This window comes from Nycticebus coucang, chromosome 4 (assembly GCF_027406575.1).
Source record: "Nycticebus coucang isolate mNycCou1 chromosome 4, mNycCou1.pri, whole genome shotgun sequence".
Lineage (NCBI taxonomy): Eukaryota > Metazoa > Chordata > Mammalia > Primates > Lorisidae > Nycticebus > Nycticebus coucang.
The window spans coordinates 10,140,720-10,168,053 of NC_069783.1; the positions used below are offsets into that span (position 1 = coordinate 10,140,720).

The following is a 27,334-nucleotide window of genomic DNA, read 5'->3' on the forward strand; positions in this document are numbered from 1 at the left end:
TGTACTTGGGGACTGACCTATGTAGAGTCACAGGCCTGGCCTAAAGTGGGGGACAGCAAGGAAAACAGCAGCTGCCTGGGGCTGCAGGAAGGTGAGGAGCACAGCAGTTTGAAAACTCTTTGTAAATAAAGTGTTTTATGCTTTGAACTTTCCATTTACTTTCAGTCTACAGACAAGGTGAAACTATTTTTTGAGTTACGTTCAAGGATTCTAAAGCAATTATTCTCCAGCTGCAGCGTGCTTTACACGTGGCTGTGGTTCAGGTGGGGCTGGAAGGATGGGTGCATCCTGGTCTGCTGGCTCCATGCGGCTCCCCAGGGCTCTGGCTGGTGGTTCTCCACCTTGAAACTGCAAGGGGTGGGGATGCCTGGGCCCCACCCATGTGCCAGACTGCAGGTTGCCTGGGATGGGGTTGCCTCTAGACAGACTTTGAAGTCTTCTGAGCGAGCTTAATGTGCGGTCAGTGTTGCAGTGTGCAGCTGTAAACATAGGGGAAATTTTGAGTCACATTGGCCTAGAAACTACGGCAACCAGTTCTTGATATTTTGAACCATTCACGAATATCGCTTGAGTCATGAGCCTGCTGTTATCTGGAGTGGGCAGGGATGACTCACGGGCAGCAGTGGGTGTCAGCCTCCGTTCCTGAGCTTTTTGAGTCTGAAATGAGCTTTCCAGATTGGAGCGGGGAGGAGAGCAGGGTGGATCAGTACTGCCCCCAAATGGTGGGACTGTGGCAATGCCGCTGCTACTTGTCTATAGAGAAACACGCGTCTCCCAGCTCTTTAGGAGTATTCTGTAGATGACAGTGATGATGGTGATGATCATGGGCTCCATTTAGTGGGCCCAAACGCTCTGTGAGGTGCTGCACAGAGTGCTCTGCACATAGTCTCTTTAGTCCCGATTGAACCACCTTTCAGAGGAGATTTTATTATCCCCTTTTATAAATAAAAGAACTCAGACTTGAGACAAGGCTGAAACATGTGCACAGCCAACTTAGGAACCAAACCTTTACAGAAATTGACGGGATGTTTCCTTATGCCTACACACTTCACGAGATAATTAAAACCTATTGTAAAAGTGCAATTTAAAAAAAATAGCAGATAAGGGTTCTTCAAGCCAAGGGAAAAGTTTATTGAAGCTCTTTCCTAGTGATAGCCTAATTTGTACTCTGAATATCATCAGGTATTCTGTCAAACTCTGGGCCTCCCAAAAAACGCCACAAAGGGTGGTCTCCGGACTCTCCATCAGCTGCAGATGGTGGCTATCCCCAGAGCGGTGGGAACAGAGCCAAGTATGGTAAGTGACCACAGCCTTTGCCAAAAGTCCCAGACCTGGGTACTAGTGGTGTTTGTGCATGCATGTTTGTGCATGTGTGTGTGCGTGTGTGTGTGTGTGTGTGTGTGTCAAGTGGAGGGTCTAGGGAGGTAGACTTTGATATAATGAGAGGAGCCCTTTCTTGTATGTTAGGGCTGTTCACAAAGCCTGAGATCCCTGTTTAATAGTGAGTTCTCAGATCCTAGAGAAATTTTAAAAGGGGCTTGTTCGTCACTTGGCAGGGATATTGAAGTGGAAGAGACCAAGTCATAGGCGGGGAGCGTTGGAGTGAACGAACTTAAAGGGGACTTTGACTTTGGGAATCTGTCCCTCTAAGACTTTGGTGCTCTCATGGGCAGGAATATGGGTCAGGTTGATAGTAGATTTGTTGGTCTGCCTGATGTCTGCCAGAGATGGTCCTCTTGTCTGATATGTTTTACTAACACTCTTGTCTTGTTCTTAGAAGGTACGAACATGTCCTGTGTGCCCCAGGGGGGCTTGGTGGGACCAGCTTCAGTCACTTTTCCTGTTGTGGCTTCTGGAGAACCAGTGTCTGTTCCTGATAACTTGCTAAAAATATGTAAGGCCAAGCCAGTGATATTTAAAGGCAAGTACAGCAGTGCTCTGGGTCCTGTGGGGAGGATAGTATAGAAGGAGGCACAGCAAACACGCAAAACGGAGACCTCATCCCAGTCTGATTCCAAGGGTGTCCTGCTGAGACAAACCTAAAATTCTTTCTGGGGCAATGAAAGAACCAGGTGGAACCAGTCACTGTTTTAGCCCCTGGTTAGATGCCAGAAATCATTGGGCTTGTTACAGTTTTCCCACAGTGAGTCCAAGTGAAATGATTCCCTTCCATGGAGCCCAGGGCTTGTCCACTCCCCCTTCATCCACCCACTCAACTTCAATGAACTGCCACAGTCACAGGCCAGTGCTGGGCACTGCGGATCAGGAGGTAGATAAATCAGTCCTTTGCTTCAGGGAGCCCTGTTAGGGGAGTTGTCCTGGGGTCACCAGAAGCCACTAGTATTTTTTGACTGTGAAATCTGCTGTTTGGGCAATGATAGACACAATCACCACTGTGAAAGCATAAAGCAAAGTTAGATTGGATCTGCTTTGTGCAGAGGGCTCTTGGATGCCATGTGGAGGGAGATTTTGGCTCACCTAAAGAAATCTCACACGATTTGAAATGGGAAATCGTGTGAGGACTTGATTGATAATGGTACCCAGTGGTACAGTGTGCTGGCATGTAGCAACACACGTATGTACACACGGGGGCACAGCACACACACACACAGACACTTATGCTTTCAGGCCTTTAAATAAATTAATATTGCATCTGGCATCATGCTTGGAGAGGGTGGGAGGTAGGAAAGTGGGAGATGCAGCCTGCTATTAATTAAGAAATAAGAAAGGACACGTCCATCTTTTTTCTCAAAAACAAAAGCAAAAAAAATGTACCAGGTATTCAGGGAATAGGATGCCAATCCAGGGTTTGCCCACGGCCTGAGGCAGGGCAATGACTGAGGTGGTTCCCGTGGGCCCCACTGGATAACTAACAGGAAGGCCCACATTCAGTCTTGCCGCAGGCATTCTTTGCCTGGCCCTTGTGTGTCTGTGGTAGGCCCGGAGAACACAGAGCTGGGGAAACTGAGCTAGGACAGCGGCCAGGCTTAGAGGCGTGGGCAGGGCTTCACCTGCACCTGCTGTGAGCCAGGAGCCTCAACAAAGGAGCCAAGCAGAGGTGTGTCTCACTCTAACAATCTCCGATGCAGGCTGTCATCTTTGCTGTCAAGCACACTGTCTCCCCACTGCCTCTGTGTAAGCTGCACCCCTCTCTGTAAAGTCCTTGCTTCTTCATTCCTGTTCCACAGCCACATGCCCAAACCCCACCCCTGCTTCCAGTCCACGAAGCCATCTTAGTCCCCTTTGATCTGGCTCCCACTGCAGCCTCTCTGCACCTCTTTGATGACAAATACCACATCCTTTCTTGTGCAGTAACTCTTTCTGTTGCTTCTTGCACACCACGGTGGTTATAAGCAGCGCTGCCCAAGTTGCGGGCCCTGGTGCAGCACAGCCTGCACAGCTGGGAGCTGATGAAGGTGGGAACGCACAGCCCTGTGAGAATCAGGGCCCGAGTGTGCTCAGAGCACTGGGGTGGGGCCGGCAAGTGTAGCAGCAAGCCTGTCCAGGGGTCCTCTCACACATCCAAGCTAGAGATGCAGCTCCTCTTGAGGCTGTGACCTGTGTCTCAGGCACCAGACTTATCCCCAAGGGTAGCATGATGCCTACACCACAGCAAGCAGCAGGATTCAGAAAGTGTGTTTTTGGTGAATAACTGGAGTACCTTCTTAGTATAGGATACCATTTCCCACACTCCACCTTTGTTATCTCAGCAGCCCCATGAGGATTTGACATTTTCACCCATATTATCCCCACCTTATAAATGCAGAGACTGAGGCTTACAGGAGTTGAGCTTCTTGTTTAGGGTCACACAGCTAAAGAAGGGAGGAGAAGCACCTTGAACCTCTGTCCTCAGCAATTCCTTCTCTGACAGTCGTCATCAGAATGAATCTCATGTTTGCTAAAACATTAGTCAGGGTCTGTCAGTTTTCTGAGTCTTCTAGTCTGTCCGGTGATTTACTTTTAGCTTCCAAAGAGCCCTGAGGAGTGCAGGGCAGGCAGATAGCACCCACAGGATTCAGGAGGTGCTGTGCACACGGGGCATTCTGTTGTTAGTGCCAAAGCAGTGACAGGCCATGGCTGCGTGGCTCAGGGCAAGGCTCTTCCCCTTGGGCTTTATTTAGCTTGAAAAGAACCAACATGCTACATTGCCTGTCAGTTATAAAAGGTCACACTTCTGTCATTCTAGGCCCAGGAGAGTGCAGCAGGTGCAATAGACCAGCAAGGGCTGGAAGGCCAAGACTTCTGGGCAGGGGGCACTGGAGTGACCCTGGGTCAGCTCACCATCTCTTTTAACTCCCTCGCACCCAGAGCACCCACATGTGTCAGGAGTAAGGGGTGCATGAGGCCAGTTGCCAAGTAGCTGCTATTTCTCCCACAGGCCACGGGAACTTCCCTTACCTCTGTGGGAACCTGAATGACATTGTGGTCAGCCCCCTCCTGTACACGTGCTACCAGAATTCCCAGTCCATCTCCAGGGCATATGAGCAGTACGGCGCCTCAACCATACAGCCCATCTCAGAGGAGATGCAGCTCCTACTGACCGTCTACTATCTTGTCCAGCTGGGTGCGTTTCGCTTGGGGCCCTGGGGAACCCCACTGGGGCTGATGGATGTGAAATACAGGGGAGCTGCTTATAGCCCCACTGGGAGGACAGCATGAGGGTCTGTCTGCATGCTCACCACACTGAAGGGCTGAGAGGAGGTAGAACTTGATGGAGACAGTTCCCAAACTATTTACTTGCCATTCCTGACAAGGGACATAGCAGGGAATAAAACAAAGACATGGCTCTCAGGGAGATTCTGTTCAGGTGGGAGAGAGCCGATAAACAGGCGGGAAGTGGGCAGGTAAAGATGGGCGTGTGTGTGTATGTGTGGTTAAGGTGGGGTCATCAAGAAAGGCCACTGTGAGTGGAGACTTGAACCATGAGAGGCTTGACCATGAGAGCCAGGCTTGTGAAGATCTGAGGGATGAGGACAGGTGAGGGCCCTGAGGTGGGAAGGGCATGAAGTGTCCAGGCTGGTGGGGAGGCCAGTGTGGCTGTGAGAGGTGTGGTCAGAGAGGAGACAGGTCTCAGGTTACAGTCAGGAGTGTGATTGTGTTTTAGACGCATTGAGAAGCCACTGGGATATTTTTAGGCAGAGGGTGGATATGATCTGATTTTCATTTTAAAAAGACCACCTTGGCTGCGGTGTGCGCTGGGTGGTGCGGTGATGCTCTATCCTGAGGCCACCTTGTCCTCCTCTCTGCCACTGGCCCCTCACCCGGGCACCACTGTCGTCCAATCTCTACCCTCTTAAAACTGGGAATCCGATCACATCACTTCCTTGCTCGGAGCCCGTCTGCGGTTTTGTTCCCCATCACGTGCTCATTCTGCTGCTGTCCCCAGCCCTGTGACCGGCCTGCTGCCTCTCCCATCTGCTCACTCTGTTCTAGTCTGCTGTCCCCTGGGCAACCTCCCGGTCCCGTGAGGGTGTCCTGTGCTTGCTGTCCCTTCTCTGTGTTGCTCTTGCTCAAGATGTTTGCTACATTGCTCCTTTATATCATTCGTGTCACCTCCTCAGAGAAGCCTTATGTCAATGTGTCTAGGACAGCTCCCTGCCCCCAGCCCGCTGGGGCCCTCTGTCCTATTCCCTTTTGTCTTTTCCTCTGGGGCATCACCACACACAGAGATCATAGTCTGTGAATGCTTGTTCACTGTCAGTGTGCCCCCCAGGTAGGAGGCAAGCTCCACGAGGCCGGGAAGGGTCAGCCAGCTCCTTTCTATTTGTGCACGTCCAGCAGCACCTGCAGCTGAATTGGACGCTCAGAGGGGAGAGGTGGAGGGAAGGGGTGAACATTGGTACAAAGGAACTGATCAACTGCGTCACAATGGCTGAGACTTGGATGGAGGGGAGACTGGTAGTTGACTGCTGGGTTTAGCCATCTGGAAGCAATTGGCAGCCATGATGAGTGATGTCTGAGGAGGCTGAGGACAAATGCCATATGGGAGTGAGTTAGAATGGAGCAGGGAAACAAGCACTCGAGCATAGACAATTCTCTTCAGGAGCTCTGCTGGGTGGTGATGGCTCTGGGGTTCTGGAAGCAGACATGGGCTCATGGGAAAGTTTTAAAGATGAGAGAGAACAATGAATCCAGTCACATTCTAATTTGATGAGCTAGTTCAAAAAGCTAATCCTGATCAAATCAACCCAATCAAAGATGGAGATATAAGCTAATCAGATTCTGGCGCAGCCCATTGAAGAGGGGGCTGTGAGCTCCAGTTCACAGACTAGGGAGCTGTTCAATGAGGGTGTTCACTTCTGCACAGCTGTGCTGGGAGAGCTGGGGGGTGCCTTCCAAATCTGATCTAGAGCTTGCTCTTCCCACTCATCAAATGAAAATCTGGGACATACGAGCTGGACAATTCATCAAAGAGAAAATACTCATAGGAAGCTAAGTATTCAATCCTGCTTGTCATAAAAAGAGGTGCAAATTAATACATCAGACAAGTATTTCTGTTAATAACAGTTCAAGTGATAGTATCCAGTGGAACAGAGTGCAGTACAATCAGCACTATCTCCACCGTTAACGGGGCAAACAGACACATTTGGGCTATTTGGAAGCAGCTGATGGTATGCATTTGCTGGCTCTGTAGATCCACTTCTGAGAATTTAGACAAAGGAAGTAAGTTTTTATACATAAAGATGTGTATTACAGAAGTCTTTAGAAAGGTGAATATTTGGAAGAAATTAAAGGATCCTCGGTAGAGACCTTGCTAAGTAAATGATGATGTCTTTATGTGGTGGGATGTTACGGACAGTGGTCTTTATGAAGATGGAAACATCAGGGAAACATTATTATAGGGTAATGGTTAGGAAAGAAGGCAAGACCAAGCTGTATGCCCACAGTCATCACAGCTGTTTAAAACCTCTGTGTGTGTGTGTATACACACATACATGTATAAACACAGAGGTACCCAAAACACATACCCATGTTTTAAGAAAAAAGTTGTATTAAAATTGTAACACTCAAGTCACATTTGACTTGTACAATTACAAGAGGTATGAGATACACTATATAAGGTAAATTCATCAGTATATACTATTATAATTTTAATACAGATTCTTCCTTTCGTAAAATGTGTGTATGCATTTTCTTGGCACCTTCTGTCCACATAAAGGCAGAACTACCCAGAGGTCGCCTCAGGTCTATCGGGATGGTGAGGTGATAGTAGATTTTATGCCTCCCATGTTCCCCAGCTGTCCCAGGCACTGTTTGGTAACAGCTGTCATGGAGGCTGCATTACTTTTAAACTCGCCTGGCTCGTGGACCCCACACTTAGGTCAGGCCGCCCGCCTGTGTTGCAGCGGCGGACCAGGTGCCCCTGATGGAGGACCTGGAGCAGATCTTCCTGCGCTCCTGGCGCGAGTCGCACCTGACCGAGATCCGGCAGTACCAGCAGGCGCCGCAGCCCTTCCCGCCCGCGCCCGGCCCCGCAGCGCCCGTGACCTCGGCGCAGCTGCCCTGGCTGGCCAGCCTGGCCGCCAGCTCCTGCAACGATAGCGTGCATGTCATCGAGTGCGCCTACTCCCTGGCCGAGGGCCTCTCCGAGATGTTCCGGCTGCTCATCGAGGGCAAGCTAGCCAAGACCAACTACGTGGTCATCATCTGCGCGTGCCGCAGCGCCGCCATCGACTCGTGCATCGCCGTCACGGGTGAGCGCCCCCTCTCGGCAGGGTGGACTGACTGGGGTTGGTGGGACCTGCCGTTCCTGCTCTGTAGGAGCCTGAATAATGTCTTGGTTACAGTTTTATTCTTGTCCTGAGCTGCGAGGGCGGGCGGCAGTTCCCGTTTCTTCCCCTCCCAGACGAGGGTCAGCTTTGGAATCTGAAAAGACCTGGTTGAATATCTGACTCCACCGTGCACCGTGCCCCTGGCCCTGTGGTTGATCCCTCAGGCCAAGACTGTGGCTCTAAGTTTCTTCCACCACGGAATGGAGATAAAAACAGTGACTTTGTGATCCCTTGTGTGGGTTCTTGAGCCAGTTTACTAATTATCAAAACACTGCCTGAAGCCCCGCTGAGCACAGCATCCTTCCAGCCTGTGGGGAGGCAGAGACCAAATACAGATTGCGGCCCTCTTGGACGTCTGTGGCTCGGACTCAGACCCTGTCATCAGAGAGTTTATGCTAATTCTCAACAGAGGTCCCAGGGAACGTTATCGTTGTCTTCCAGGAAAGTACCAAGCCCGGATTCTTTCTGAGAGCCTCCTCTCCCCAGCAGAGTACCAGAAGGAAGTCAGTTATGAGCTGCTTACAGGGAAAGTGGACTCGCTGGGGGCCTTTTTTAGCACTCTCTGTCCAGGTAGGCTTGTTGTCAAATGCTTACATGAGACAGAATTGGTGCCGTGGAGAGTCATCTCAGTCCTCTCCTGCCTGCAACCTGCTGTGGCTGGCTCTGTGCACTGGCGTTTACGTCTTTTCTTGCACATGGCTTGGTTTCTGGCTGGCTGTACAGTTCTGGTGGTGGTGGGAACCTGTGGGTTCTGTCTTTTAAAGATACACAAGCCTTGGAGCCTGTTCCTCTCAACCTTTCCTCACTGATCACCCCTCCCTCTCTGCCCCTCTGAGTTGCTTGGCTCCTCGTCCCCTGGGGACACTCCTCATGTGTCCAGTGCTGCAGGGCCCTCACCCCTTCCTTGCCTGGCTATTCACCTCTCAAGACTCATCTGGTATCCCCTAGAAAGTGGGCTGGCCCCTTGCTTCCCAGATGCACTCGGAACCTTCCTCTCTGCCCTCTAATATTCCTTCCTTCCTTCTTCCTGAGGCCCGGCCCTGGCTGGTGAACTCTCTCTGTTCATGTGTCTACATCCTTCTGCCAGGACAGGACTTGTCACCTGTACGTCCATTACTGCAGGCTGTGGGACAGTGCCTGACACCTGCTAACTGTTCCATAGATGTCTGCTGAACTTCACTGAGATGGAAAACCCATTTCTGGTTATTCTCTATGTTTTGGGCAGAGGGTGACATTGACATTTTGCTGGACAAATTTCATCAGGAAAATCAAGGCCATATTTCTTCCTCCCTCCCTGCCTCCTCTGTCACTAAAGCAGGATCCCTGGATGTCAGTGGAGCCCCGGTGTGCACAAGTGAGTGGTGAGAGGAGCTGCTCAGGGTGCTGGAGTGCCAGGCAAGGGACTGGGAGTGACATAGGTGTGCTCAGATAGTGGGGGGGGGGGGGAGTCGAGGCTACAGATGTGCTTAGGGGGTGATGAGTAGGAGGAGGATAGGTGTGCTCAGAGGCTGATGAGTGGGAGGGGGGTACGCACCTGGGTTGGGCCTAGGGCAGCAGCATCCTAGGTTGGGGGCTCAAGGTAGCAGTGTCAGAGGCATGTGTTCTAGTAAGGGCATCTCCTACAAAGTCGTCCTGATGCCTAATTTTACATTTAGTCTTTATTGACAGCAATCTCATTTTATCCCCAAATTGTACATCTTTGTAATGTTCCTGCCACAGTACATTTCTCTAAGCTGATTTCCTACCTGTAAATGAATTGCCGACATTTTTTTTATTCATAATGATTTCCTGAAGTGCTATGATGGCTTCTTCTTTTCTGGAGAACTTGCAGCCCTTTTCCAAATTCCAATCTCAGCAACACTTCCCCTGGGATGGGCTCCTTGCCCCTCCAAGCAGATCAGGTCACTGTGACCTCTGTGTTTCCCAAATGTGTGATTTGTACCTTAATTGTCAAGTGAAGAAAGTTGTGTAAAGTGACTGCCTGGTGCCTGAAAGCAAGCACTTGGTGAATTAGTTGTTTTCTTCCCTGACCTGCTTTGTGCATGAGTCTGTTTCCTACTGGGACTGGGGCTCACTGTTTGATTCCGCAGCTGAGGGCTGGGCATTGGCTCTCGGGCTCACCTGGCATTCCGGGGTCTGGTTCCAGGCTACCATCTGGAGCCACATGGCATTCGGCCGTTCCAGTTGGCAGTGGCACAGAAGCTCCTTTCCCATGTATGTTCCATTGCGGATTCCAGCACTCAAAATCTGGATCTGGGATCTTTCGAGAAGGTGGACTTTCTAATTTGCATTCCACCATCAGAAGTGACCTACCAGCAGACTCTATTCCATGTCTGGAATTCAGGTATGCGGCCTTTTGGGGACAAGCTGTGTGGCCTGTTTGGAGAAGCTTCAATCTGCCTAAATTCACATTTGGATGTTAACATCGTTCTTTGCTGTAGAGCGGATAGAGCAAGTATTATTGCTCCCATTTTGTAGTTTATGAAACTGATCCTCAGAGACAGTGACTTGCCCAAGATTTTAGAACCGGTGAAGTTTGTAAAGCCAAGACTTAAAATTTTTGCTATGCTACACTCAGGCTAACTACATGTTGGTATTTGGCTGTCACTGAGGGCGTTTTTCCTGTTCTTTCAAGAGTGTTGTGTTTAGATGTGAAACACAGAGAGAGTCAACGTCTTAACTGGCAGGACTGGCTCTGGAGTGTAGGGTAGGGCCCTGTGGTATTCAGACTGGGGTCAGCTGTTCCAGGAAGCTGGCGAAGCTCAGCTTATCTCTGGCCCAGTTCCTGTGCAGAGCAGTTATAGGGGCTGTCACCTGTGCAGGTGTCTCCTCCCTGCTGGGTGTGTCCCCGAACCCTCAGGCCTCGGACGGTACCTGCTGTGTAGGAAATGCTCATGTCTGAGCAGATGAAAACTAGCGAGGGTGTTTATGGGGTTACTGGTGCATTTTTTTGCAGGGGTTTTACTGGAACTCGGCCTGGAAAAGGAGCACGTGACCAAGCAGAGGGTAGAACAGTACGTTCTGAAGCTGGATGCAGAGGCACAGACAAAATTTAAGTCCTTTCTGCAAAACTCCTTCCAGAATCCACATACGCTTTTCGTCCTAATCCATGACCATGCCCACTGGGATCTCGTGAGGTTAGAGTGACTTGGTATATGACGGGTTGATGTTTCCCTTCTTTGAAATGATATATAGGAATGTTACTTGGGGCTGAGGATACAAGTCTTGATAAGGTGGATGGTTCCAGGGCTTGATATTCGTAAGCACAGGCCATGGACGTTTTCCAGGGTCTCAGAGCTGAACGTTATCTCAGGGATCATCTAGTGCAGCCTCTGAAAGTTACCACTGTGTAAACTCAGAGCTGGAGCAGGGAGGCATGTCGCTTGGGGTCACAGAGTGGGGCGGGGTGGGTATTGGCAGCAGCGAGGGGCCTAGAGCCCAGGACCCTGAGTCACCACCTGATGTGTGCTCTCTGTAGCTTGCTCAGCACCAGGGAGCCTTGCTGGGGGGCGGAGCGTGGGGGGTCCTGATGTGAGCAGCTCAGCCCAGCCCCTCCCTGGGAGGGCTCCTTTGGCCCCAGTACCATGGTCACTGCTGGCAACTGCCCTTTTTCAAAGGTGAGTTTACTCAATTAAAGCAAATATAAACCTAGGTGACTTACAGACAGGAGTTTAGCAGGGTTTTGGTGGTTCACCAGGATTGTCTCTGTGAGACTGGCCTTGGGGTTGTGCATTTATAGACAGTGCCACTGATGTAGGTGAGGAAGGAGGAGGCTGGTGGGCCAGATCACGGAGAAAGCCTTTGATTGTCACAGATTCATAGATGCTTACGGCTGGCCAGGTCTGAGGGCTCACCAGAGAAAGGGTGTACGATCCAGGGTCCTTGTATGGGCTTGGGGAAAGTGGACATTCTGAAATTCTAGAAAGAGCTATATGGCGAATATGCATCTTGGGGGGAGGTTTCTCAGAGTAGTTTCTTGCCATCCAAAAGGTTGGCACTGATTTCGTTTTTTCCTCGCCCCTGGATTTACAGAAGAGAATGCTAAGGCCACTGACTTACTGCTCCATGGAGAAAGGCTGTGCCAGGCCTGCCCTCTGCAGCCTTTGTCTAAATGCTTTCTGGTACTTTACTGCTGCCCTTTAAGTCTAGTATAGAAGTTACGTTTTTATATCTTCTTTGGTCCTTTCAAGGTCAGAAGAACCTTAGGGGAGAGAATCTAAGGAGATAACTACACAGTCAAATCAGGTCAAAGGTGAAACTGGTTACAAATCACCATTCTAGAAGAGCCAATGGTTTGTGTACCTTGTAAGAAATCCCTTAGAGATGCTGTTCCTCAGGTGCTGTCCGCCAGGTGAATGTTTCATAAGGAATGAGAATCAGGGGGAGTCCCTGACAGGTACCTGAAGTCTAGTCGTTTTTTGTTTGTTTGTTTCCTTAGCAATGGGCAGAGCCATAGTCTTCAGTCGTTGGCAAAGTTGAGGGTTATTTATTCAACTGCTTTATCCTTGCAAAATTATAAAACAAGATTAGTAATTGCACCTATTGTTTCTCCTTTCCCCCCTCAGTAGTGCTGTTCATAATCTCTATTCTCAAAGTGACCCATCTGTGGGCTGGGTGGACAGATTGCTCAACTGCAGAGAGGTGAAGGAGGCCCCCAACATTGTGACGCTGCATGTGACATCCTTCCCGTACGCGCTACAGACCCAGCACACCCTCATCAGCCCCTACAACGAGATCCACTGGCCTGCATCCTACAGCAGCGTGAGTGCCACGGGGCTGGCGGGCCTTGGTGCAGCATGATGCTTGAGTCTAGAGAAATTACGCTTGGTAAAAATCCACAGCAGCTTGATTGGGGACCAGGGGTTCCAGCTTCTTGGATCTTCGATTCAACACAGGATTAGATTTAAGCCCTTCTTTGTTTTTTTGGGAACCTTCCTGCAATACACCAGTTGGCTTCCCCATCTCAGAAGTTGTGGAGCAGTGAGGTTGGTTTGACATTTCTCCTGTGGCTGTGACTGTCTGAGCAGCACTCTGAATTTTTGCTCTCATGGCCATGGATAAGGCTGTTGGAAGATAGAGGGCCTCTGAGGGTTGTGGGGTCTGGGCTCCATCTGGAATGGCTCTAAGTGTATCTAGAACCTTAGGAGTGTTCTCGCTTGTCCTGTCTCTGCATCCTTAAGCAGCAGAGTTAAAAATCTCCTTCTTCAAACTGAGCATACATCCTCAAAGCATGGTGAGTTTAATCACTTGGCATTGTCTAATCAAAACAAAACAGGCTAACCCAATTCTGATAATCTGAGAATTCTGAGTGGTTGGATTCTAGCTAATTACATAAGGAATAAACATAAAATTCTGGACTTCTTTGGAGTGCCTCACAATCATCTAAGGAACTTTTTAAAAATAACAGATGTTTGGGCCAGGTGGGCGCAGGGGCTCACACCTGTAATCCTAGCACTCTGGGAGACCGAGGCAGGAAGATCCTTTGAACTCAGGAGTTTGAGACCAGCCTGAGCAGGAGCAAGACCTCATTTCTACTAAAAGTAAAAAAAAATTAGCCAGGCGTTGTGGCAAGTGCCTTTTGTCCCAGCTACTTGGCAGGCTGAGGCAGGAGGATCACTTGAAACCAGGAGTTTGAGGTTGCTGTGCGCTAGGCTGACACCACAGCACTCTAGCCTGGGCAACAGAGTGTGACTCTGTCAGAAAAAGCAACATAAAACAAAAAACCCCCCAAACTGATACTTGGCTTCCACCTGATAGCCTGAGACAGGTTGAGATGACAGCCTGTGTGTATGAGGCATTTACCATGAGCCGGGAGGCCCTGTTTGAAGTGCTTTGTGCTATGAACTCATACAGAGGCAAGTACTAGGAAGAGATTTACAAATGGGGAAAATGGTTGGGTCACGTGCTGGAGGCCCGGCAACTAGAAAGTGGAGCTGGGATGATCCAGGCCACTGGCTCCAGGGCTCTTCCCTTAATCACTGTGGTATTTGGGGGTAGAGTGCATACTTTTGCATTTTCAATAACTTTCCCCAACTTTGGAATTTTATGTCATTGTGAGTAAAATTGGCTAGTAGATTAGCATGCCTTTTCCTATTGATTTTTAGTACTAAATGAATGCAAGATAACTGATTTGCCTACCCTAACACTAGCTTAAGACTGTGGAAAGAAGCAATTTTAACAAAGAAAGTTGCATGTAAAAATAAAAGATAAGGTTAATTTCCTTCTTGGTAAAGATGTTGGGACTAAATGAATGGAAAACTCTAGACTGATGGGGATGCATCCTCCTTAAAGCATTGGGGGCGGGGGAGGGAATGCTCTTTGCCCTGGGTCTGCAGATAAAAGAAATTTCTTAAGTGCCATTCATAGTCAGCACAACTTAGAACAAGATGCCAATCCAGGTTGTCCACAGGTCTACTATGTGAACCTCTGACCATCCCTGTGAATGCAATGTTTGAGCAACTAATACTTTTCTCTGTTATAGGGAATGGACTTATATCATGAAAATAAGAAGTACTTTGGGCTATCAGAGTTTATTGAATCTACCCTTTCAGGACACAGCCTTCCCTTGCTCAGATATGACAGCTCCTTTGAGGCCATGGTCACTGCATTAGGAAAAAGGTACGTGTCTCTCTTGGAAGGTACTGGAAGTGCGCAGTGTCACTCTGTTGGCTTTTTGTGTCTTACTGCACACTGGCTGCCTCCGTCTGCTGAAATCATTACCCCTGCTGGGTGCTAAACCCCGCATTCTCTAGCCTCTAGAGGGAGACTGATTTCTTTTGAATAGTTCGAAAAATGCTGGTTTGGGTTTCCACACCTGAACCAATCTGCTGTGGCCGGCAGAGTAAGGACATGTACAAACATAATAGCTCCCTTGGGAATTCAAGGTTTACTTTCTAAGACATTATAGTTTTCATCTCTAGAATTTCGTTTGTGTATTTCTTGTACCTCCACTTAACATGTTCAGTCTTCCCTCTAGCTTCCTTAACATACAGAACAGAGCTATGGTTGTGTTAACATTCCTGTCTGTTAACTCTATCATCTGCGTCATTCCCAGGTCATTTTCTATTCATTGCTTCTTCCTCTCCCCACGTTTTGGGTCATATTTTCCTGCTTCTTTACATACCTGGTAATTTTTGGAAAGGATGTCAGATATTGTGAATTTTACCTTGTTTGGTGCTAGATATATATATTTGATTACCTTGCCTCAGCCTCCCTATAACTGGGATTACAGGTGCCTGCCACCACGCCCAGCTAGTTTTTTCTATTGTTAGTAGAGACGGGGTCTCGCTATTGCTCAGGATGGTCTCAAATGTCTCAGCTCAAGCAATCTACCTGCGTTGGCCTCCCAGAGTGCTAGGATTATAGGCATGAGCCATTGTGCCTGGCCATTTAGTTATATTTCTAATCACTCACTATCGTTGAAATGAAAACAGTGACGTGCATTTACAACTGTGTCTCCACATCTGGGGGCAGCGGTTGCTGGTGGGGCTCGTCTGTGCAGAGGAAGCCTGGGGCAAGTTAACTACCTCCTCAGGGGGTGACATGGACTAAACAGGATTTATGTCACTCATTTATCGTTCATTCCTTGAACAAATATTTATTGAGCAGCTACCAAGTGCAAAGTGCTAAATAAAAAAACATGGAAGAAACAACAGCAGCAACAAACATGGTTTGTTTCCCCAGGAAAAAACAAAGGAATTTATAATTTGGTTTCTAAGGAAGATTTCTAATTTGGGTTTCCAGCACCCAGCTTCTAAAGGCAGCTGTTGGCCCAGCTTGGTGGCTCGTGCTTGTAATCCTAGCACTCTGGGAGGCAGAGATGGGTGGATTACTTGAGCTCAGGGAATGGATTTTTTATTTTTTAGAGACAGTCTCTTTGTCATCTTCAGTACAGTGCCGTGATGCCACAGCCCACAACAAACTCCAGCTCTTGGGCTCAAGAGATTCTCTTGCTTCAGCCTCCCCAGTAGGTGGGACTACAGGCAGCCCCCACAATGCTTGGCTATGTTTTTGTGGCAATTTGGCAGGGCCGAGTTTGAATACACCAGCCTGGATATATGGGGCGGGTGCACTGAGCCACAGGCACCGCCCTCAGAGGATGGATTGAACTCAGGAGTTTGAGACCAGCCTGAGTAAAAGCAGACCTGCATCTACTAAAAAAAAATAGAAAAACTAGCTGGGCATTGTGGTGGGCACCTGTCGTCCCAGATGCTAGGGAGGCTAAGGCAAGAGGATCACTTGAGCCCAGGAGTTTGAGGTTGCTGTGAGCTAGGATGATGCCATGGCACTCGGGGTGACAGAGTGAGGTTCTGTTTAAGAGGAAAAAAAAAAAAAAGCGGGCTGAGCTCAGTAACTCATGCCTGTAATCCTAGCACTCTGGGAGGTGGAAGTGGGTGGATTGGCTGAGCTCACAGGTTCAAGATCAGCCTGAGCAAAAGCAAGGCCTTGTCTCTAAAAATAGACAGAAATTGTGGTGGGTGCCTATAGTTCCAGCTACTTGGGAGGCTGAAGCAAGAGAATCAACTTGAGCCCAAGAGTTTGAGGTTCCTGTGAGCTGTGATGCCATGGCAGTCTACCAAGAGTGACAAAGTGAGACTCTGTCTCAAAAAAAAAAAAGCAATTTATGAAGGCCACTGTTCCTATTTTGGGAGCTGCCCCTCCCAGAGCCACAGTGCCTTGGTGTTGGTGGGCAGTGCAGGGCAGGGTCTGGGAAGGCCGTGGTGGGTCTGCGGTGGGCACGGCCGTCACGGGCCTGGTCTCTCTGTGTTCCTTGTAGGTTCCCCCGCCTGCACAGCGCGGTGATCAGGACCTTTGTTCTCGTGCAGCACTACGCAGCCGCGCTGATGGCTGTGAGCGGCCTCCCGCAGATGAAGAATTACACGTCGGTGGAGACGCTGGAGATCACGCAGAACCTGCTCAGCTCCCCGAAGCAGTGCCCCTGCGGCCATGGGCTCATGGTGCTGCTGCGTGTGCCCTGTTCGCCGCTGGCGGCCGTGGCCTACGAGCGGCTGGCACACGTGCGCGCACGGCTGGCGCTAGAGGAACACTTCGAGATCATCTTGGGCACCCCCAGTTCCAGCATCACTGTGGGGAAGCACTTCGTGAAGCAGCTCAAGGTAGGTGGGCACTGGGCACAGGGCCAGAGTGCATCATATAGCCTGGGAGCTACCCAGGGGACCACGAGGGGGGAGGGAGGAGGAGCACCCAATTTCTTAACTGAGCCAGCGGCCTGGCCATCCTGCCTCCCTGCCAGGGCAGCCCCGGCACCTGCGCCCACCTCAGGCTGCCTGGCCACTCCTGTCCTCTGGGGGGCAGCATGGTTTTCGTTCTTCCTGGGGCGCATTTCTCCTCCTCTGTCCTCACCTCTGCCCCCTGGGGAAGCTCCCTCCCCAAGCCTGCCTGGGGTAGTGCCGATCCGTGCCTGTCACCCAGCTCCTCCCCTGGAGGGAAGGGCCACCCTCACAGATCACAACCCCACAAAGCCCAGCTCTGTGCCTGGCCCAGAGTGGATTTTCATTGAGCCTGCAGGTGCAAGAATATGCTAAAGCCTTAGGGAAAGAATATTGAATAAATGAACAGGAGCCACCAGAAAACGGTAAAAGGCATGAGGACACCTGAAGACATACACTTTCTTCCAAAGAACCAGCCCGTTAACAGATACCACTGGGCTGTAGGTAATAGTAGTGTCATGGATGGTGGCTAACCTGCAGCATCAAGAGTTTTCCCTTTGGGCCATGCCTGTGGCTCAAGGAGGGGGCGCACCAGGCCCATCTACCAGTGGTGGTGAGTTCGAACCCAGCCCCAGCCAAAACTGCAATAAAAATAAACTTGTTTCATTAAAAAAAAAAAGGAGCTTTCCCTTTTACAAAGGACTGACCTGGAGGGCTTTAAGTCAGTGGGAGGATGTTAAGGTCCCCGGAGCTGGGCAAGCTGGGAAGTCAGCGGTCTCAGGGCTTTATTTTTAATTATTTGCAGATGTGGCAGAAAATTGAGGACGCAGAGTGGAGGCCTCAGACGTACTTGGAATTGGAGGGCCTGCCTTGCATCCTGATCTTCAGTGGGATGGACCCGCATGGGGAGTCCTTGCCTAGGTGAGCAGAGGGGCTTATTGGGGTTTGAGGGAGGGCGCCAGAGGCGGGCAAGTGTACCAGGCTGGGCTATGGCCACTTGACGGTAGGTGGCACTATTCTTATGCACAGGCACTGTAGGTTGCATGTTTACTGTGATTTTTCTCTGCAGAGAGCACTGAAAAGGGTCTCAGCCCCAAACAGCTTTGCCTGATTCTCAGAAGGACACTGTTTGGGCCCATCCAGGGATTGTTGCCAGCTTCATGGGTGGAGGCCCTGCAGCTTCAGTTAGGATTAATGTCTCCAGGATCAGTCTGTCCATGTGGCCTGACTGTATGTTCGGGGAGGCTAACTGCATTGAGGACAGTATTACATCACCTCCAGGGGTCAGGACTACAGTCTCTGCTGTAGTGGGGTCCTGCCTGGATTAGGAGGTATCTTGGGAAGAGGGACAACTACTGTTGCTGTTGCTTGCGGAAAGCCAGTTCCAACACAAAGAGGGGACTCTCTCAAAGGCTATGTTCCTCCAAAGCCCTCAGGGTGCTGGAGAACTCAGCCACATGTCCATTCAGCGTCTTCTGGTAGTCTCCACACAGACAAGCAGCCACTCAGGGCAGGAGGTTGCTGGGATTAGTAGTGATTGGAGGCTTTCCAAGACTTACCATGGGGGCAGGCAGGCAGGCTGCTGTGGGGGCTTTGCACAACTGTCCTATGTAACAAAATTTTAAGAGCAGATGGTGTTTGTGTCCTTGTTATGTGCTGGACACTGTCCTAGGTTCTTCTGATATGCTTTCTTCCATTTTATTCTCACATTAACCCTGGGGGAAAGGGAGTATTTCAACGATCCCACATTACTGATTGGAGAAACAGACTTACTGAGATTAAGCCAGTACACTGGTCAACTGTGGGCCTGGTTCCTTCCACGGGGACACATCACAATTAAGCAAGAGCCATGAGCATGCTGTGTGCTCACAGGCCAGGTACAGAAGGGTTCAAAACATTTGACCTTGGTTGTTGCTATTTCACAGGAATTAATTCTTCTAGTCCTCAGCTCCTTAGAGGACTAGGAGTGCCTTAGTCTTCTTTACACTTCAGCATTTACAGAATACCTTCCTCGTTCCAGGCACTGCTGTACACTAGTCTTCCAACACAGCACTCACCCCTCCAAGCAGTGTTGTGACTATCCTATTTCGTAGTTGAGAAAATGGAAGGTCACTTGCTGGAGGTCACACCTATGCCCCTGACCCCTGTGCTCTGGTTGTGTTTCTGCTGTAGGATCCCAATGCTGCCTTCCTCCTCAGCTCACAGATACCATTCCTCATCAGTGTCACTTCGGTTGCCTTCATATCCCAGCATCTAGTACCCCAGTGCATGCTAATGTTGATTGAATAATTAAATGTCCACTTATGGCATTTAATCTTCACAACAGTGCACTTAGATGGCCATTATTCATACCCATCTTTCAGAGAACAAAAGTCGGAGCCTCAGAAGTTATGCATCCTGTTGCAGTTTCTGTTACTAGGAAGTGGCCGTGCTGGGCTTCAATGCCTGCTTTTGTCTGTGCTGGAAGTCAATGCAGCATGAGACTAAAAGCACAGTGTGCATGCCCAAAGCTTTTGTACTCGCACTAGTACAGGGTCCTAGTGAGGGAGGCGGATGTGGTCCTGGTGACGGCTGCCCTCAGCACCGCACGCAGCGCCTTGTCTGTGGAAGGCATGCGGTGAATGCCTTCTTCCCTGTCCTTCCAGGTCTTTGCGGTACTGTGACCTGCGTCTGATAAACTCCTCCTGCTTGGTGAGAACAGCCCTGGAGCAGGAGCTGGGCCTGGCTGCCTACTTTGTGAGCAGTGAGGTCCCCTTGGAGAAGGGGGCTAGGAACGAGGCCTTGGAGAGTGATGCAGAGAAGCTGAGCAGCACCGACAACGAGGATGAGGAGCTGGGGACAGAAGGTGAGGGGTGTCTTGGGCTTCAGCCGGGAGTTCCTGCTGGTGCGTCTTCCTCGGCTTCTAATCTCCGAAGCCATCTGCACCTCCATCAATGGGCCTGGTTCTGTCCACTGGGCCACAGCACACTTCAGCAAGTGGCACTGTGTATGCTGCCTGCTCATGGGCCATGTATGGGAGGTTCTGGGACATTTGATCTTGGTTCTCACTGTTTTGATAGCAGCAGCTTGGCAGGGGTTTAGGCCTGCCTGCCCGGCAGCCGCTGTGTGTTGAGAGTCACCTGGTCTTTGCTGAAGGAGAGGGTGGAGCCCTCATGAACTCAGATTTTGCTCCCTTCCCCTTCTTTTTTGGTGGACTGAGAAGATAGAAATCCCTGTAGGCTCTTCCTCATTTTAGAATTCTTAAATAATGGGGAAAAAATTGAGATTTCTTATAGTTCAAGTCCATGCTTTACTCATTGTTGGTGGAATTCCTACTCGATAGGAGATTTACTTTTATGGAGATTTGTGAAAACAGGCCAGTTTCATTTGCACACTCTTAAAATCTGACACCATGTTTTTAATAGGACACATGAATGAGAACATTGTGAGGCATCTGGACATAGTCAACAGTGTAGAGAGGAAAAATAAAAAGCCAGTAATACAAAAAGTACGAAGCAGTTGTGGAATGTGGCAGGGGTGGAGAGAGAGGGACGTCGTCACAGCTCAGGCCTGTGGTCTCCCTCCTCTGTCTCCTGACCATGGGCCCTCTCCTAGCCTCAGCTTGTATATCTGTAAAAGGAGACTAGAGTGACCTGCCCCACGGCCATTTTTCAGAGACACCAGCCCAACCCCGATGCAAGATGCTCCCGCTTCTCTGTTGCAGCAACACGACTCCATGCTCCCTGGCATCTCACCATCCTCCCTTTAGTTTCACCGTCTGCACCTCTCAGCCACCAGCCCCTGCCTCACAGTGGCTCGCCCACGCTAAATTCACAGTGGTGGCTGGGTCAGAAGGCACAGCTTCCAGGAGTTCTCCTGCTCCGGCCTCTGGGCTCCTAGGCCCACTGCCCCACCTGGTCCACTCTCTCCAGCTGCACCTCACCGGCTGGCAACCACCTGTTTGCTCAGTGCCCTATGCTGGGTGCAGCATAGGGCAGCTGAATAGGGCAGCTGAATGAATGGGAGGGGAGAGATGATGCATGTGAGCACATGTTACCAACCGTAAAGGGCTTGGCAAACTGAGGGTCGGGAATTGCAACCCCTCTTCAGCATATGTGTTGGAAATAGGCTCCACCTCAGAGAAGAGAAGTCCTGTGAAAAGGGAGCGGTCCTCCTCCCATGACTCTGCGTCCTCGTCCCTCTCCTCCAAGGCATCTGGTAAGTCTTCCTGAGTGAACAAAGATCGGATGGACTGTTTTTCTTTTGTTTGTTTGTGTTGCTGCTGTTGTTTTTTGAGGGATCTGAGAATGAAAAGAAATGTGATCCTCTATTTTCCATTAGAACTGGAAAAAGAAGGAATCATTGAAGAACCAGACTCACCGGAGAGTAATGTTTTGGTCAGCTTGGGATCTGAGAACTTGAACCCTCTGGGCAGGACTGAAGGGGTCAGCTGCCCTTGTCTCAGGGGAAGGTGGAAGACTCTGTTCCTTCCTGTGGCCGGGCTGGGGGCCTCCCTTGGGGCTCCCATGCTGCTGGTAGTTCCAGAAATCGCTCTGCCCCTGCGGAGGGGCACTGAGGGCGAGGTGTTCTTGTGGAGGGACATAGACACAAAAGACTTGGTTGGGGAGAAGCAAGAAAAGGCAGCAAGAGTGTGTGACTCTGTGCCTGGCACTGCCCTTTGGCAGAGCGAATGGACAGTGTGGATAAAAGGCCTCGTGTGTCTATGCCCCAAGGTGCCCCTTGGTCTCCACGAGCATTTATAGCCGGAGTTCTTGAAATAATGCTCCATCTTTCTGCCAAAAGCATTTATTGAGAGCCAACTTCAGATCTGAATCAGGGCATTGGAAGATCAATGAGACACAGACCCTGGCCTCAGGAATTTATCGTTCTCAGTAGCATCCGTACACGTGAAGTACTGCAGTTCCTATAAAGAAGTAATTTTGTCCCATGTGGAGGGCAGATTTTGGGATGGGTGTTGTCACCACAGGTTTTAGAGAATAGCTAATCTGGCCTGGGCCTTGGAGAAGGTATTTCAGGCAAAGAAGCCTCACGGGCAGAGAGATACCCAGGGTGTGAGTGTGTGTGGGGCCTGGGTACAGGAAGTGGTCCAGTGCTAGGCTGCGGGTGGGCCTGGTTGTGGCTGGGGAGCAGCTGCCTTGTGGTCTGGAACATGGGAGGTCAGAGTGCCACAGGAGATTTGGCCTGGGGGTGTCTGGGGCAGCCTTTCTTTATCCCTCACCTCACACAGCCCAGGACTGGTGAGCCCGGCAGTGGGGCCTCCCCTTTATGCCTCTGATGAGGTCAGCACGGGCCTCCCTTGACCTGCCCCAGAGCTGTGACTCATAGGTTCAGGATCAGTCAGAAAAGCCTAATGCTGTAGCCCCCGGTATCTGCTTGCCCAAAATAGCACAGGGAGCATGGAGCAGAAACAGGAGTAGCTGGTATGTTTGGGGCCAGGTCCCCCTAAGATGTGCCTGACTAGGTTGTCTCTCCTCAGGCTCAGCGCTCCTTGGCGAAGCCTCAGCCCAGCCCACAGGGCCCCACCAGGTGGAGCAGGCCAGGTCGCCCCAGCCCTGCGGCCCATCAGAGGAGGCCAGGGCCCCTGGCGAGAAGCAGAGGCCCCGAGCGGGCCAGGGGACGCCATCAGTCATCAGCAGGCACAGCCCTGGGCTGGTCCCCCAGCCTGACTGTGGCCCCAGGCCCGGCCAGAAGAACGTCCAGGTGTCAGCCACCTCATCGTCCTCCCAGCTGTCCTCCTCCTCAGGTTCATCCTCTTTGACTGGGGCACCTGCCACGGGCACGCTCGTACTGCAGGCCTCCCAGTGCTCCCTGACCAAGGCCTGCCCACAGCCACCCATCGTCTTCCTGCCCAAGCTCATGTATGACATGGTCATGTCCACTGATGGCAGTGGCCTACCCAAGGCTGCCTCGCTTCTACCCTCCCATTCAGTCATGTGGGCCAGCTCTTTCCGGCCCCTGCTCAGCAAGACAATGACATCCACGGAGCAGTCGCTCTACTACCGGCAGTGGACAGTGCCGCGGCCCAGCCACATGGACTATGGCAACCGGGCCGAGGGCCGCGTGGACGGCTTCCACCCCCGCAGGCTGTTGCTCAGTGGCCCCCCGCAGGTGTGTGCCCCCAGCGCCAACCCCAGACTCATGCTCACTTTCTGCCGCTCCCATGGTGGAATCTTCTCTGACAGCCCGGGCTGGGCAGGTGGGAGTTGGGTGATTTCCATTTCTCCTTTGTGTGATGTAGGGGACAGAGGGGACATTTCCAGGTGCTTCTTGTTCCCAGCTCTCTCACATGGCCCTGTGTGCTGTGCACACGCCCTAACAGGGAGAAACACGACTCTCCCTTCTGCCTGGGAGGGTTTGGTGAATGTTCACAGGGAGTTGGGGGCTCTGTTTCCCTTCTTGGCCCTCTCCAGCTCATAGCAGTTCCTTACCTGTGAAAATCCTTTTACTTCTCAAAGTGGCAGAACCTCAAGGACACGAGTGTCCAGAGTGGTGTGCATGTAAGGAAGAGGAGGAGGAGGAGACTGTGGATCGGGCTTAGCTCTTTGGACAAACAGTGGCTGGGAGATGGGCTCCGGGTTTGGGATGCTGCTATTGTGTTTCTTGAACTTGTCAAATGAGTATATAACTGTTAAAAAATGAGAAGGAGGCGGCGCCTGTGGCTCAGTGAGTAGGGCGCCGGCCCCATATGCCGAGGGTGATGGGTTCAAATCCAGCCCCAGCCAAACTGCAACCAAAAAATAGCCGGGCATTGTGGTGGGCGCCTGTAGTCCCAGCCGCTCGGGAGGCTGAGGCAGGAGAATCGCGGAAGCCCAAGAGTTAGAGGTTGCTGTGAGCCGTGTTACGTCATGGCACTCTACCCGAGGGCGGTACAGTGAGAGTCTGTGTCTACAACAAAAAAAAAAATGAGAAGGAAAGAAAGCGTTTCTTAACAGGTAGTCTCCATCACTCCTCACATTGGATTGGATATTATCAGGCTTTAAAATTTTTTGATTATTTGATAGGTGAACAATAGTAACATTACAGGTTTATTAGTGAGATTTAACATTTTTAAAAAGTATTTCTTGGTTATCAATGTTCTTTCAGTGATTTTTCTGGCTGGAAGTCACCCAGCTCCTACCTGCCCAGCCTGGGCTGTCAGAGAAGACTCCACTGTGGGAGCGGCAGAAAGTTTTGTTTTCTTCAGACCATTTGGCTTTTTCTTGATGATTTGTAGGAGAGCTTCAGATCTTATGGATTTTCATCCTTTGCTTGTTATGTGTATTGTAAATATTTTTTCTGACGCTTTCCTGCACCCCTGGTTATATGTCGGATTTTCCTCTTTAATGTTAGTTTTTTTCATTCATCAGCATTTGCTGAGTTTCCAGCTGGAAACCCAGGCATCGGGCTCTGTGTTTGGCAAGTGTATCCTTGAGTAACTGTGTTATGAGTTGGTGCTAGAACATCCCGGGCTAGCCCATGGGTACTTCTTTACTCAGCTGTGACCCATGTGAAGGAAGAAGGTTCATAGTAAATACACTGACTTGGTGCTGGTCTGAGGGAGCAAGGGGCTGTGTGATAGAGAAAGAAAGAGAAGGAAGAAGAGAAAAGTTGTTCTTTTCTTGGGTTTAGGAGGACAAAAATGAGATGCCAACTTTTTATTTCTTGTACAAAGAATTTTTATTTTTTTTTATTAAATCATAGCTGTGTACATTAGTATGATCATGGGGCACCATACACTTGGTTCATTGGCCATTTGACACATTTTCATCACACTAGTCAACATAGCTTTCGTGGCATTTTCTTAGTAATTTTATTATCTAGCAGTTTGCAATTTTTAAGGCTCTTGAGACATTATGTTTTACATTGTCAATTCATTTTATTTTTTGAAGCAAACTTTCTTCAGCTTAGGATAAAGTCCTATTTCTAACAGCTTAAGAAACATGGTTGGTTAAAATCTAGGGACACATCTGTAGTGGTTTACAAGCAGACAGGCCTCCGGCTCTGTCGAGTCCACCTGCTTGCCCACCTGCAGGCTGGTTTAGACCATGTTTCCCTTCACTCGTCTGTGCGTCCACGGGGCTCTTGTGTTAACGACAGGTTCTTTAAGTGAGGTGTACTGCCCGAGGCCCAGCAGGTGGTCAGCCTGCACTCCCCCGGGCCAGGTTTCCTGACCGCAGGCTCCTGTTTCCACATCTTCACAGATTGGGAAGACAGGCGCCTACCTGCAGTTCCTTAGCATTCTGTCCCGCATGCTCATCCGGCTGACAGAGGTGGACGTTTACGATGAAGAGGAGATCAATATCAGTGAGTTACCTGTTTGGTGACATGTGGGTGCCCAAGCCTTAATCGCTTTCTCAAGTGACTGCCGAGTGTCTTTCACTTTCCAGATAGAATTCTGAGACTCATGATGAGACTCAGCCCATTAGCCTAGTGGTTCTCAACCTGTGGGCTGCAACGCCTTTGTAAAAATGAAAATACATCCTGCATATTACATAGTTATGTTACAATTCATAACAGTAAAAATTACAGTTATGAAGTAGCAATGAAAATAATTTTATGGTTGGGTGTCACCACAACATAAGGAACTGTATTAAAGGGTCGCAGCATTAGGAGGCATTAGGAAGGTTGAGAACCACTGCCCTAAGGTAATGACTGCCAAGTACCTTCCCAGGCCAAGCACGGAACTAGATACTTCACGTAAATCACCACGCTTAGCCACTATGCCCCACCATGGCGAGGACATTGTTATTCCCTTTTCCTATGGACCATGTGCCCCGGGGCAGGCCAGGGTTGGGGGGTGGCAGAGCCAGAATTAAATTGGATTTGACTTGGCCCCTGGAAAATACACTTACCCCTCAGAAGGCTTCTTACCAGGCTACTGAGCACTAGGTCAATACCTTGGGGGCAAAATAGGACCGAGATGTGGGGAAAATCTTGTCCTGGAAAATCCTGTCCAGAATCAACCCTGCTTCAGGCAAGCCTCTCTTTGGATGGCCCGTTTGTGCTCACCGGGAGGCACCCTGTCCCTCTTCACCCACCCCTCCCAGTGGCTGGTAAACTTGGTCCCATCTCTGAACCTGTTGTCCTGGGAGAGAGTGTGTGTGAGGGGTCCCGGCTGCGCTGGTGTCCACGCAGCACCTTGTGCTTGAGTTTTGACTTGGGGAACTTTGGGAACCTATGGAGCCCCTCCAGCCTTCCATGTTTCTTGGAGGGAAAGAGGAGGCTCTTTAGCCCAGCTGAGTTTTCTATGGTTTCCCCACAGCTCAGAACCACATTTCAGACAAAAGCCGGCAGGCCTGGTGTCTGTCTCCTTGCTTTCTTGGATATTCCAAGACAGGATTTGAACCAACAGTTAAATGTCAGGGCCCATTCTCTTAAATACTCTGTCATCAGCTCAGTGCGCTCTTTGTTAAACAGAATGACTCCTGTCCTATAGGGTGTCGTATAGATTCAATGCCATACAACGTGAAGCACTGTGTGCTTATTAAATGCAATAAACATCCCTTTGATATAATCAATATGTTACATAATTTGACTTGGAACAGTCAGTGAGCACCCTAGACCAGACCAGTCACAGCAGGTGATGACACATGGCAAATATAAAAGTGTTGTTTGCTCCACGGCTGGTGTTGGCGTTCAGAAAGGAATACCAAGGGGCCGGGACACCTGAGAAGCTCTCCAGAAATGGAGAGACAGGAGCTGAGCTGAGTGGCTGGGGAGCATTTGGATATTTAGAGGCAAGAAAGGAAGCAACACAAGCCCCATAGGTCCTGCTGTGTTGGAAGGAAGCACAGGGCTTAGGTTGTTGGGCCAGGAGTTGGAGTAAGGGGCAGGCGAGCAACCCCATTGGCATACGGAGCATGAGGCTGTCCTCTGGGCAGAGACCCAAATGATTTTCTTGCCTCATTGGAGCAATCCTGAACATGGAATATGAATCAGAAGCCTCCGAGATACAGTGGGACTTCCCAGTGACTTCTAGACGTAATAACAACCCCACCCCAAGCATCATGCTTGTGCACATTTAAAATGTGGTCATGTGCCACGTAACGATGTCTTGGCCAACAGCAGAGGACATATATAGATGTGATCCCATAAGATGATAATGAAGCTGGAAAATTTCTTCACCTGTTTACTCACGTTTGTGGTGGTTCTGGTGTAAACAAACCTACTGGGCTGTCAGTCATGTAAAAGTCCAGCCCATACGATTATGCACAGGACATGACACTCGGTAAATGACTGTGTTACTGGTTTATAGAGCACAGCGTATTACTATGTTATGCTTTTTACTAGAGTGTACTCTTACACTCTAGTTATAGTAAAAAAAACAGGTCCTGGGCGGTGCCTGTGGCTCAAAGGAGTAGGGCGCCGGCCCCATATGCCGGAGGTGGTAGGTTCAAACCCAGCCCCGGTCAA

At 50.1% G+C, this 27,334-nt stretch overlaps 1 protein-coding gene across 1 annotated transcript in view; it reads left to right on the forward strand.

Moving 5' to 3' along the window:
- Nucleotides 1-27,334, forward strand: part of GREB1 (growth regulating estrogen receptor binding 1) — a 62,912-nt gene that overhangs the window by 20,667 nt on the left and 14,911 nt on the right. The window contains exons 7-22 of the mRNA XM_053587290.1: nt 1,183-1,296; nt 1,778-1,921; nt 4,379-4,564; nt 7,347-7,694; nt 8,214-8,342; nt 8,998-9,126; nt 9,919-10,116; nt 10,729-10,909; nt 12,338-12,533; nt 14,254-14,390; nt 16,549-16,888; nt 17,748-17,863; nt 19,588-19,787; nt 21,050-21,139; nt 22,419-23,050; nt 25,123-25,225. Of these exons, the coding sequence (XP_053443265.1) occupies nt 1,183-1,296; nt 1,778-1,921; nt 4,379-4,564; nt 7,347-7,694; nt 8,214-8,342; nt 8,998-9,126; nt 9,919-10,116; nt 10,729-10,909; nt 12,338-12,533; nt 14,254-14,390; nt 16,549-16,888; nt 17,748-17,863; nt 19,588-19,787; nt 21,050-21,139; nt 22,419-23,050; nt 25,123-25,225 (3,243 nt within the window). The remainder of the gene's footprint in view (nt 1-1,182; nt 1,297-1,777; nt 1,922-4,378; nt 4,565-7,346; nt 7,695-8,213; nt 8,343-8,997; nt 9,127-9,918; nt 10,117-10,728; nt 10,910-12,337; nt 12,534-14,253; nt 14,391-16,548; nt 16,889-17,747; nt 17,864-19,587; nt 19,788-21,049; nt 21,140-22,418; nt 23,051-25,122; nt 25,226-27,334) is intronic.